The sequence below is a fragment of the Haliotis cracherodii genome, unplaced genomic scaffold (assembly GCF_022045235.1).
Source record: "Haliotis cracherodii isolate W230 unplaced genomic scaffold, xgHalCrac1.p SCAF_2, whole genome shotgun sequence".
NCBI lineage: Eukaryota > Metazoa > Mollusca > Gastropoda > Lepetellida > Haliotidae > Haliotis > Haliotis cracherodii.
The window spans coordinates 16,657,946-16,671,407 of record NW_027266275.1 but is presented as its reverse complement, the minus strand read 5'-3'; the positions used below and the strand labels follow the sequence as shown (position 1 = coordinate 16,671,407).

Genomic DNA, 13,462 nt, shown 5'->3' with positions numbered 1-13,462 from the left:
TCACTCATGTGAAATCCGTAGGTTCACTGTCGTCCATCTCAACAGTCGGGGAAAAAAAAAAATATGTAACTTGTTCTGTGTGTCTAAAACGTCTTGCTTTAATGAAATTAAAACCACTGGTTTGGTTATCGATATGACACGAACGGGTTAAGCGTCGCTCCTTTTAGATTTGATTTTTGGGTTAGGTAGTATGTAACCCAGACACGAACTGAGCAATGCGGTCCACATGTTGGAATTGGTTTGGTTTAGACTCAAATTCACGATGCAAGTTATCACTACGATATAAATGATAACGATTTGAGAAAAAAAGACAGCTTCTGTTTTGGGTATTCTTTTCCCAAAGAGCTTCCATGAGTCGGTTGAGGTGGAACGAGTCATGGATGTGTGTACTGCTGACTCCTCCATGGTAAATGAAAAAAACTATCACCAACTCCTGCATTTATTCATATATTTTTTTTTTCATATGCATGTGACCTTTCTCAAACACTAACTGGAGACGGCCTTGTTGATATGAGTAGTTCCCTTTTCAAAACAGCCTCGTGTTTACAAGAGTGTTTTTCCTTTCAACTGTCCGGGAACGCCTTGTTGATACAACTGATAAAAAATAATCTGTAGCTTCATTCGAATAACAGTAAATGGTGACGTTTCTAACACGCCCTCGTTGATTTAAGTATTTCCTTTCAAAACAGCCTCGTGTTTACACGAGTGTTTTTCCTTCCAACTGTCCGGGAATGCCTTGTTGATACAACTGATAAAATCTAATCTGTACCTTCACTCACTCGACTAACAGTAACTGGAGACGTTTCAAATACGCGCTTTTTGATTTAAGTATTTCCTTTCAAAACAATCTCGTGTTTACACAAGTGTTTTTCCATTCAACTGTCCGGAAATGCTTTGTTGATACAACTGATAAAAAATAATCTGAGTAACTGGAGACGTTTCAAATACGCGCTCGTTGATTTAAGTGTTTCCTTTCAAAACAATCTCGTGTTTACACAAGTGTTTTTCCTTTCAACTGTCCGGAAATGGTTTGTTGATACAACTGTTAAACGAGGTTATTGGTCAAGGTTATACGAGGTCATTGATCGCATGACAACAACATCAACACCCCCCACCCCCCCAAGGTCAAGGTTATGTGACGTCATCAGTCACGTGAGGTTAGTAGGTGCACCTGTGACGTCATCAAATGAGGATGTGAGGATGGATACTTATCACTTATCTACTACTTTTATTGATTTTATTCAACATTTCATTCAATATTGTTTCAATTCATTTCGGCAAAATTGTATGTGGAGTGATTGGCAAATCGCACAACTCATTATTAAAAGTGTTCATTGTATATCTGTTTGTAACTTATTTTATTCAAAATTCCTTTTAATATTGTTTTACCCAGTAATTAATTTCAGCGAAATCGTGTGTGAAGTGATCAGAAGATAACACAACTCACCGTTATTAACAGCAACCATGCACAGATTAACGTTATTGACGCCTTGAAACGAACTTTAGTCGTCAGAGAATGGATACATATATGGCTTAAAAAAATAAAAGAATTGGTTCTTAGGCAATGGTTTTTGAAAATATAGTATGGACAGGCAGTATCTTTTTTGTTGTTGGGTTGTTCAAACTAGTATGTAACCAAAAAACAGTTGTGTAATCAATAAAACAATTGTGTAAAATCAACCTGGGAAAGGGCTTCCCTACATTAATGTATTCCTTTATGAGTAAAATACTGGAATACAGTGATCCCTCGCTATTGTGCTCTTCGATAAAGCGCTACCTCGGTTACTACGCGCGGTAACGCATGGCTCCAAAATTTATGTACACTTTTAATACTGAGAGTTTTACACAGACATAATTGTATTGTTGTTCGTTGTTCATTTGCACATAACGCTTCTAATTGCATAATCAACCGTTTATCGCTGAATGGAGTTCTAATAATCTGTTTGAAAACATCCGCGGCAAGTCCCGGAAATACGATTGTTCAACTAGTTAACTTTTCACACTATACATCCTTTGATCTTAGAAGCGCATGCATGCAATAAAAGAGAACCACAATCGAAGTTTATATTCTTAATTAGTGGGCAATCCAATTTGAGGCGACACTGTCACACACATGTAGTTGCTGTCACAACACGGCGGTCATTCATTTCGTAATCGCGCTTTCGTAACATCGCCTGTTTTTTTTCCGTAGTTATAACAAGCGATGTCATTGGATTAAAATTTGTTTCTAATGACGCTTTCTTGCCGAAATCTGCTACAAGCTTCGTGATTGGTCAATTTTGAGCACGTGACCTCAGGCAGCCAATCAAATTATAGCTGTGATACCAAGCTCGTGTTTGATAAATTTCAGAAGTTGGCGAAAGATTTTTTGTTAAATCGTGTTATTCTGAACGTTTTAAGCAGGAAATCACGATATATATTAAAAATATGGAACTTCGTGAATGTATCGTGCTAGGTTACGAGCTGTGACAAAGATTTTTCATGCATATATTTTTGCATTAAACGTTGTGTCCAAACCGAGAATTCAAGGCGACAAAAGCCGAGATGTCATTTGACTTACAATTACATTACACGCGATCGCACGAAACGATGGAAATAATAACTTAGATGTAAGTTTGATTACTTTTAGATATATTTTTGTTGATTTTATTTATCACTTTGTATAATATATTTAAAGATTTGCTTTAAACGTCTTTATTTTGCTCTTTGACATGTTCGATGTGGACCCGTTGTCGAAATGTGTGCCCGGGAATTTTATTTTCAATAACATCGCAGGAAATAGTGAATAATTTTTTAATTTATAGATAAAAAATGATAAATTGAAATGGAATATGTATTTCAGACATTGTGAAATGTGACAGATTTAATAAATGAATGATATTACAGGTAGATCTAGGTCCATAAAAATATATACTATTTTGACGTGACGTGAGATAAACACATATTGATGATTTGAGATTTGCCGAGCGCGCTCCCCCGCCTCGGCCTCGGTTAAACGGCTCATCGTCTGTAAAGCCCACTAATTATTTGGACCCCATTGGTAGCTTTGTAGCGAGGGACCACTGTACAAGTTGGACTTGGAATATTTAAGGATTTTATATATATTTAAACAAAAAATTGAAATAAATATGAAACGTGCGGCAAACTTTATGATGTGGGCAGTGCCTGAGAACCAAGGCTATCATAAATGCCATATTTATTGTAGTTTGACGATGTAGTTCTTGCAATCACATAGCGGGAGCCTCAATGGTGACTGGTCAAATTGTTCCATGTGAAAAAAATAACCGGTAATCGCAATCAGCTGCACCGAAGTGCTATGCTTAGGGTTATTAACATTTGAAATATATTCAATAAATGCTGCAACTAAAAAAACATGATATTGGAAAATATTATTCCTGATAAAAAATAGTTTCAAATACAATTTTTCTTGATCCTTGCATTAAGAATTAAGTTTTAATCGAATCACCGGTAGATTCCAAGAAAACATGTATACAGGTGATTGCTGTTTCTGGCTTCGTTTAGGAGAAAATATGCAACATGTCAGGTGATTCTGTATCTCAAATTTTAAATTTGTATTTATCACCTGTTCGTTTACCGGAATTCGCTGAAGGGGTACGGTGTAATTTTTTTCTGTGTCTAATATTCAAAAAAAAATTCTCCCAAATACTGAATCTGCTAGAAGGGGTCGCGCATTATACTTTGGTGCACACCATACTCAAGAACATATGGTATTAAAAAAGATAAGTTTTTTTTCACGGTCATATCAAGCACTGGATTCAACCTCTTGAACAAATTGAAGGGTCACCATTTGGTGGTACAAGAATTTGAAATATAAGGTGCCAGTGGTTTCTTTTCAGATGCCAGACAAGCAGGCTACAACATAAGCTCATTTAACTTTCAGGTGAGATACATGTGAATGTTCCATCAGTTGTTGCATTCTCATTCTAAAATAGTGGATTTACACCTACCTTCAACTCTGTTATGTTATACAGCAGCTTCTGTTTCTGGACCTCATGCCCGAGCTTATTCTTAATTTCTTCCTTCATCTGAAGAATGGTCATGTTGGGTTTGAAAGGCAAGGTCATGGACTCGCCATTTAAGACTGTGACCTGTATGACACCTTCACTTGCACCTTGAGAAACGACATGTGGGGTGTATGACGAATCATATACTCTGAACATTTCTTTTAGGGTGTGTTGTAGGATCTCCATCATTTGACTATCGGTGGTAATTGTCTCTCCACAATCTGGATGAGGACAGGCCTCATGTTGATGCACATATGCCACAACACACTACAATAAATAGAACCAAAATCAGGATTACAGTTCAAATGGGTTTATGCTTATATGTTATAGTCACCATAATGTATCTCTCGACTCCATTGATATTGTCTAGGATCATACACATATTTTTAGTTTCATAAACCCTGTTATCTTCCTGAGGCAAGAGAGTCAGTCCACTAGTCTATATCAAAGCCTAGTGTTCTTGGCTCAATAGTTTTGCCACCTTGTGCAGAGCCCGAGTTGTGCCCAATGTGATGAAAACGTGATAATCAACCAGATCACTCTTCTCATTTTTAATGGCTTCACAAATGACGGCTGCCATAGCAGATGACCTAGTCTATCAGATAACGAAAAGATTTAAGATTTCATCCCTGACTGACAATCAAAATGACAGATAACCACAGTGAAGATAATTATTGCTGCCACATTTTCCTCTTACAATTACAGAGGTATAGAAACTACTCTGTATCAACACTGCACATCGCGGCAACATTCAATATAAAAAAATGATGAAGTTAGCACTCAAACATATTACAGTACTTGGGCGGGTTGATTGAAAACTCTGAAGCACTTTGAAAATATTTGTCTTCGCCATATTTTTGCAATAATTTCAGTGCAAATTTGACAGGCGATGGCTGTGGCTATAGCAGTGACCACATTTTTGGAACCCAGATGTTGATTTTGTAAATTGTTAATATGTGCAATAATCCTCTCACATTTTAGTACAGAAATGTAGGCTTGAAATGGCAAGGTTGAAATCTAATAACACACATCGTTAACAACGTTGTGGATAAGTTGTGGGAATGCTACGTTGCATTACAACCACTGGTATCAAGTATGTATATATATATATTTATTTTTGTAAACAAAGTATTGCAAATCATTATTTACATTTGAAACCCAGTCCTTGGAATGAAATTTAATATACTTTATGGGAATGAGGCACGTTATTCCCCGTTAAATAAACAACAAGTCAAAAATATCATGTCGGGCATTTTAATTAAACAGAAACAGAAGACAGAAACACAAACCTTCATTGCCACACTAACTAAATCGCCCCAAAATGTAATGTTTCTATATATTCATCAAAAGTGAATAATTGACCACTTTCTGTTATAAAGTGGATAATGGCAATCTCCTGACTGGAGCTCTGAGGACGTCTTCGTCCCACAACGAATAAATGTCAACTTCCACATGTTACCCCGTTCAACGTAGTGGTCCGTCTCATCAGCATGACACGCACGAGATTTACCACAAAAAAAGAACATGTGGAACAGGTGCGTTTGGGCGAGCACTTCCAAATTAATCGAGTGTATTTGGACGAGCTATACTAACCCAACCAAGAACAACTGTTTCCTTCTGTTCATACCCCCCTCCTTGACAGATTCCTGGCAACACAATACATACAATATCAACACAATATCAACACAATACTAACACTTCTAGCGTTTGCAATGAATTGAAATAAAACTGTACCATACTTACAAAATGATTGAAATTATAACAATCCATTAGTCCTTGAATATCCATGAATGCTCATATCACATTTTACAATGTCACAGTTCAAGAGTCACAGTTCACAACACATTTCAGTTTCACGATGTCACTGTTCACGACGTCAGTTTCACGAAGTCACATTATCCAAAGTCACATTCTCCGAAGTCACATTCTCCGAAGTCACATTCTCCGAAGTCACAATCCCCGATCACAGTTCACATTTGACCACTCCAGTGGACAAATCTTGTTTGCTGCTCTAGTAATCACTGATTGTCCGATCCGTACATCCACGACACGCACATGTCCATCTCTTCCTGGGTATGTCTTGACAATTCTACCAAGTGGCCACTGTCCCCGTGGAGTGTCAGGAGATATCACCAGCACAACATCCTCGATACACAGGTCTCTGCTTGGAGTTCGCCATTTCCGTCTTGGGTTCAGACCTGGGAGCCATTCCTTCATCCAACGCTTCCAAAAGTGCCTCATCAGTTCCTGAATACGTCTCCAGCGCTTCCTTGGGTGATAATCGGTTGTGTCGACAGATTCCGGAGCAAACATTCCTCCAATCTGGCCATGCAGGAAGTGATTCGGAGTCAGAGGAATCTCATCTTGGGGATGAGTCGACTGATATGTCAGAGGGCGCGAGTTGATCAGCGCTTCAGCTCCTGTGAATGCCGTTTCCAGTTCCTCATCTGTGACGTCACCATTCCCCAGGATAGCGAAGATAGCACGCTTAGCCGATTTTATCATCGTCTCGAATACCCCTCCAAAATGCGGCGAGTATGGAGGGTTGAAGTGCCATTTCACTCCTCGATTGGCCATGGAACGCCGAACAGCATCTTGATCCAGCATGTGAAGAAGTTCCTTGAGTTCTTTGACGGCACCAACGAAGTTTGTTCCATTGTCAGATATGACATCTTGTGGTAGACCTCTTCGATTTACCATTCGGTAAAACGCATTTAGGAATGCGCTTGTGTCCAAGCTGTATGCCATCTCTAGGTGAACAGCTCTTGTAGTCAAACAGGTGAATAGACACAAATAACGTTTCTGACGTGATTTTCCTCTGCCTTGGACTGTTATGAAAGGTCCAGCATAGTCAACAGCAGCCTGGCTGAATGCACGGAAGGATTTTCGAAGTCTCATTTTTGGTAACGGAGCCATCATTGGATAGGCAGGTTTTGCTTTGTCCCTATTACATCGAGCACATTCTTCCTCCCATTCACGTATTGCTTCTCGTGCTGAGATAATCCAGTATTTAGATGACACTGCAGCCAATGTTTGGTTTGTGCCCAGAACATGTTTACCATCTTCGTGATACTGTTTTATGATGAGCTTTGTCACCCAACTTCTACGAGGTAGAATTATGGGAAATCGTGCTCCAAGTGGCAAACATTCAGCATCGCCTAAGCGTCCACTCAATCTCATGACCCCATTTTCATCTAGTTGTGGCTGAAGTGCAAGGAGTTTGGAACTGGAAGCCAACATCTTACCTGACAACAAAGTTGCATATTCAATTGCAAATGCTTCCGCCTGTGCATCAGCAATTATTCTGTGCTCAGAATCTGCTATTTCCTCTACCGTCAGTTCACCTTTCATTTTGTAATCATCTGACGTGGAACAGTTATGCAAGAATCTGAAAATCCAAGCATTCACACGTGTCAATTTTCTCCAGCTGGAGAATCTGGAAGGATAAAGTCTCCACGTCTCAAGGTCAGGTTTCTGTATCGAAACTAGAGCAACCTGCTTATTGCTCGTCCTTCTTTCATCATCATTGATGATGTCAAGGGAAAATGCTTTATCAGATGGCCATTCAGTTTCATCTCTGAGCAAAAACGTAGGACCAGACCACCATAACTCATTGTGTATGAGTTGTGAAACAGACAGACCTCTTGTTAAGTGATCTGCCGGATTTTCTGCAGATGGTACGTGTCGCCATTGAGATGGATTTGTAGTGCTGTGTATTTTTCCAACTCTGTTGGCAACAAAGGGTTTGAAAGTACGACTTTTGTTTCTTATCCAACACAAGACATTCCTACTATCTGACCAGAAGGTAACCGTTTCAATCTCAATCTGAAGGACTTTGACCACTTCAGATACAAGTCTGAGGCCAAGTACAGCTGCCATCAGTTCAAGGCGTGGTATGCTACAGGCTTTCAACGGAGCTACACGACTCTTTGCAGCAACTATCCTGCTTGACTTCTTTCCGTCCATGTAAGTATAGATGGCGTAAACAACGGTGCCATATGCATCCTGTGATGCATCAACAAAGGTATGAATAGAGACTGAACAAACCTCAGCATCAAGGCGCAAACATCTGGGTACCTGAACACCTTGTACTTCTTTCCATTGTACTAACCATTTTTCTATTTTCTGTTGCAGGTTCTGAGGCAGTTCATCATCCCAATCGTGTCCTGTTAACCATATTTCTTGTAACAGAATCTTTGCAGTGATTATAAATGGTCCTATGAATCCAAGAGGATCAAACAGTCTTGCAATTTGCCTGAGAAAACCTCTTTTAGTGGTTTCTTCTTCAGGAAACGTACCAACTTTGAATGTGAACATATCTTTTTCAGCCACCCACGTTAACCCAAGTGCTTTCACTGATGGTAAATGGCCTTTACAAAGATCGATTTCAGAAGCCCTATCTTCTTCAGGAATGTTATCAAGGACATTCAGGGAATTGGACAACCATTTCCGAGCATGCATTGAAGCACTGGACCATAACTGAGTTAACTGGTTGTACAGTTCTATACCTTCATCCACATTCTCTACCGAGTCCATACTGTCATCCATGTATGCGGATTTTATGACAGTTTCTGCAGCCATAGGCAGATCTACCAGATGTGCCTTAGCATGTTTCTGGGTAACATACTGAGCCAAGAAAGGAGAAGAGGTGATACCGAATACAAGACGACTGAACTCGTATACCTCAGGAGGCATATCTGTATTCATAGATCTCCAGAGAAATCTGTGGTAAGGTCTATCTTCCGGTGATATTTTGATCTGCAAGAACATCTCTGCTATATCACAAATGAGAGCTACTGGTTTTCTCCTGAACCGTATCAGCACATCAAAAAGCTCACTATGAAGCTTCGGACCTGGACTGATTACATCATTCAATGATGTGTCCTGATACTTTGCTGAAGCGTCAAAAACAATACGGACCTTTGTTGTGGTCTTATCTGGGCGCAATATCGGGAAATGAGGAAGATACCACACATCTTCCCTCGATTCCTCATGATCTACTTTATGGATATAACCTTTTTCAAGATACTGCAAGATGATATTGTCATAGGCTAGTGCCGTGTCCTGGTCTTTGGATAACTTCTTTTCAGTGCTAAGCAGCCTACGAAATGCCATGGCATAGTCATTTGGTAATGATGGAACGTTCTTCCAAGGAATACCAATCTGGTATTGGCCATTCATATACACTAGTGTCTCCTGTGCTTTGTGAAGAGCTTGCTCGTCATCTGGTATAAGGCGTTTGAGAGGAGTCTTCAACTCTTCAATTTCCCAAAATGACTTCACTAATGAGCACAATTCACTGTCTTTGCTGTATGTGTGGTATGTATATGCACAGTGTGTTTGGGATGTTGCCTGACTGCTTACATTGCCTATGCATGTCCACCCAAGAGGCGTTCTCCTTGCAATAGGATCGCCTACATCTCCACAAACATCTTCGAATGACTGATGTAATTGCACATGATCAATACCTATCAGGAGATCGATAATTGGACGTCGCCCAATACTTGGAAAGCTTATGTTCTTCAAGTGACTCCATCTGTGTCTACATTTTTGCCAATCAATCACTTGCAAGTCGCCCGTGACCCTAGTAGTAGTCAGTGCTGTCATTTCCATATCCACCCTACCATCTTCACTCTCAATTCCAAATACCACTGGCTTGGTCTCAAATGTTTCTTTCTTACCATTCAAGACACTTACAGATATTTTCTCTATTGACCCCTGCATCCCTAATTCTGAAGCTACATCAGCATTAATGTATGACTTGGTACTTGCATCATCCAATAATGCGTTGACACGGATCCTTTTAGTTCCATTCTTCAGCACTACTGGAACTGTCCGAAGTGCTGTGAATGGATGGTCAAATTCCAATGGCATAGTTGCATGTGCTCTTTCAGAAATGCCCTGGTCATGACCTTTTGTTTGAGAACCTACCTGAGTATCCTTCTCCACAACTAAACTATTTTCTGCAAAATCCAGATTGCCTTGTGCAATGTCAATTCTGGGTATGTTCTCATGTAAGAGTCTATTGTGGGTTTTCGTACACCCATTGATCCCACAGCGATATGCATATCTACATTGTGAGCCACGATGATTACCACCAAGACAGCGAAAGCATACTTTCATTTTCTTAGCAGTGTTCCATCTCTCAGAAACATTCATATTCTTGAACACATTGCATTTCCATAACACATGCTGTTCACCACAAACCTTGCATATGACCTCCCTCTTTGACTTTCTATTCAGCTCACCGACAAATGAGCACGATTCTTTTCTTTTGAACTCTAGTCTTTTGTTTTTATCAGAAACACCATGTATTGTTTCCGCTGCTATCGTTTGGTATTCAGCTTCCAGAAGTACCCATTCTCTTAGAGTCTCGACAGACTCTTGCCTATCTCTGTCATGAAGCCATCTTTGGTATTGTGCGATCATTGACTCAGTCATTTTCTTTTGTAAAGTGGCATAAAATAACCCATTACCAAGCTCTTCTATTCTATCTGCTTCTTTCAGACTAACGACTGCAATGTCCAAGACATCAGCAAATCTTTGAACATCTCTAGCATTCCCTTGGCGAATAGGCTTCAAATTTGTCACTTCTTCTAACTGTAACGCTACTTGACGCCTCCTACCACCATACTTCCTTTCTAGGCGCTCTAATGCAATGTCATAAGCTATAGCACTATGCCCCAAAGCTTGTACTGTTTTCAAAGCCTCACCAGAAAGATACTGCCTTAGCTGTAATAGCTTGTATTCAGCAGTTGCTGGTGCTTGGTCTATGCATGTCAGAAATGCAGCTTTCCAACTTTCATAGCATTTAACATCTCCAGAAAATACTGGGATAGAAACACGCTTGAGTTGTTTCCATAGATCAGTGCCTATTGCATAACTGTGTGACTCTGCTTTATAAGCATGTGTGTGTTCATGTGGTATGCTATGAACACCATGCCCAATGTCTTTCTGAATACATGGCTCACTTCCCGCAGCCTGTTCAGGTCTATACAATCTATTGCGTCCCTTACTTGACAAGGAAGTCACATCTGACCTATTATCTAAGTGAAATTGTGCCTGTTCAACTACAGCATTAGTTTCATCCTCAAGGTGACTAATCTCTCGTTCAGTTTTAGCGACATTTTCACCTTGCTGATTCTTTGCAAAAGCCAGAGTGAGTTGTGTCATAACATCGATTGCTTTCACCAGACTTTCATTTACTTTATCTATACCATCTCGTATGTCTATTCGAGATGGTTGGTCAGAAGATTCTAGTAAGCTGTACAGCTTGTTTTTGGCTTTTGTAAAGGTTGATTTAACATTTGCTTTTTGTTGTTTTAGTTTCAAAATATTCTCCAGTTTTAACAGAGACCCTTCTGTTTCTTGGGCCAGAGACTCATTGCTCTTTACAGAGCCTCCCTCCTGCAGATACGACATAATTTATTTGACTTACCTTTTGAAACCACGCTCTGCTACCATATGGGAATGAGGCACGTTATTCCCCGTTAAATAAACAACAAGTCAAAAATATCATGTCGGGCATTTTAATTAAACAGAAACAGAAGACAGAAACACAAACCTTCATTGCCACACTAACTAAATCGCCCCAAAATGTAATGTTTCTATATATTCATCAAAAGTGAATAATTGACCACTTTCTGTTATAAAGTGGATAATGGCAATCTCCTGACTGGAACTCTGAGGACGTCTTCGTCCCACAACGAATAAATGTCAACTTCCACATGTTACCCCGTTCAACGTAGTGGTCCGTCTCATCAGCATGACACGCACGAGATTTACCACAAAAAAAGAACATGCGGAACAGGTGCGTTTGGGCGAGCACTTCCAAATTAATCGAGTGTATTTGGACGAGCTATACTAACCCAACCAAGAACAACTGTTTCCTTCTGTTCACTTTATACATTTAATATACTTATATAAATTACGATCTATTTTTAGCCCAACTACCCCCTTAAGATCAAAATTACCCAATTTTGTCCCCAAAATACTGCTTTCTTAACACAACGCTTTCATACTTACAGATAAATAACAACAACAGATCAACAGAAAAAACAACAAAAGAAACATCCACAACAACAGATTCAGTCGGAGTCCAAGTTATTGATGGCTTACAGCTCCTCTTCCTCCCGTTTCTCCCAAGATCTCCTCCTTGACGGCAGCCGGTGTCTCCTGCGCTGTGCAGCTTCCTTGAGCGATATCCAGCTGGCTGACAAACATGCTGCTCCATGGGACGAAGACGATCCAGAAACGGAGGTCGGGGTTCCTGTTGTCCTTCACCGTGGCAACATCACTGAGCCAGGACTAAAAAAACTAGCATTTGGTAACCGGACTGGCTGTACTTCACCCAAGGGATGTATCCTGAGGTGTCGTCTACATGAACTGGATTTTTAATAAAAACCCTCTTGCAGATGCTGCACAAGTGGTGGAGGATGTCCTCCTTATGCCGGGCCAACCAGTGGTCTACATAGTCCCCATACTTCTTAATAACTCTGCTGATGCATTCTGGGACTTGACAACGCATCTCATCTGTCCATAATGGCCGATCCTGATCCATAAAGTCCTTCAACTCATCTGGGTCGACATTGACTTCGAACATGTCCATCCTAAAACAAGTGGAAGATAACTTCCAAGGAATCGATGTCGCCCTACAAACATTCTTTTTATTTCTTATGTTTAAAACCAACACCCAACTTAAAAAAACCAACAACAAATACAACATAAATCAAGAGATATAATTTATTTTGGAAAATAACAAAGCATAACGACGAAACTCATAAAAATCGGTTGCGATAATCAGAGATTTTACAAATCTCCTAACACCTACAGGGAAAACATTTTCCTTGGCTTTACAGCCCTCCCTTCTCTAGTTCTAACTGGTGGTGGAGATGGACTACACTCAACACCATCCCCCTCTTTCTGCACAATAGAATCATCTGCAGACTCTGGAGCAGATTCAGTAGACAAAGATAACTCTGTCCTTGGCCTATCAGAATGTAACTAATTCTGAGGTGTATCAGTACCCTGGAAAGATATGATGATCCACATGCACATTGACAATACGACTACTACTGCTTTTCTGAATTTGGTAGGTTAAGTCTGAAACGTAACCAACTACAAGATAAGGACCATCCCAACCTAATCCCAACTTTTGATTTGCCTTTGGTGGATACCACCAGCAGACAAACTCCCCCATTTCAAAAGACCTAGTCTTAAAGCCCTGTTCATAATTCCGTTTTTGAGCTGCAGCTGCAACTCCTAACCATTCAGAGGCAAATTGGAAGACTTTCTGCATGGTTTCCTGTAACCACTTGACATAAGCAACTGAACATTGTTGAACCTGAACTCCAGGTGGATTCTCCACCATGACATCTATCGGTACCCTTATCTCACGACCTGACATCATCAGATTTGGAGAACAATGTCTGCTTTTC

The 13,462-nt window shown here is 40.0% G+C and overlaps 1 protein-coding gene across 3 annotated transcripts in view; it reads right to left on the bottom strand.

The window, feature by feature from the left end:
• The window catches only part of LOC139468766 (uncharacterized), a 66,651-nt gene that overhangs the window by 35,449 nt on the left and 17,740 nt on the right, over positions 1–13,462 (bottom strand). For all 3 annotated transcript variants that reach the window (XM_071250901.1, XM_071250900.1, XM_071250899.1), the window contains exon 3: positions 3,969–4,292. In XM_071250901.1, coding sequence (XP_071107002.1) covers positions 3,969–4,292 — 324 coding nt within the window. The remainder of the gene's footprint in view (positions 1–3,968; positions 4,293–13,462) is intronic.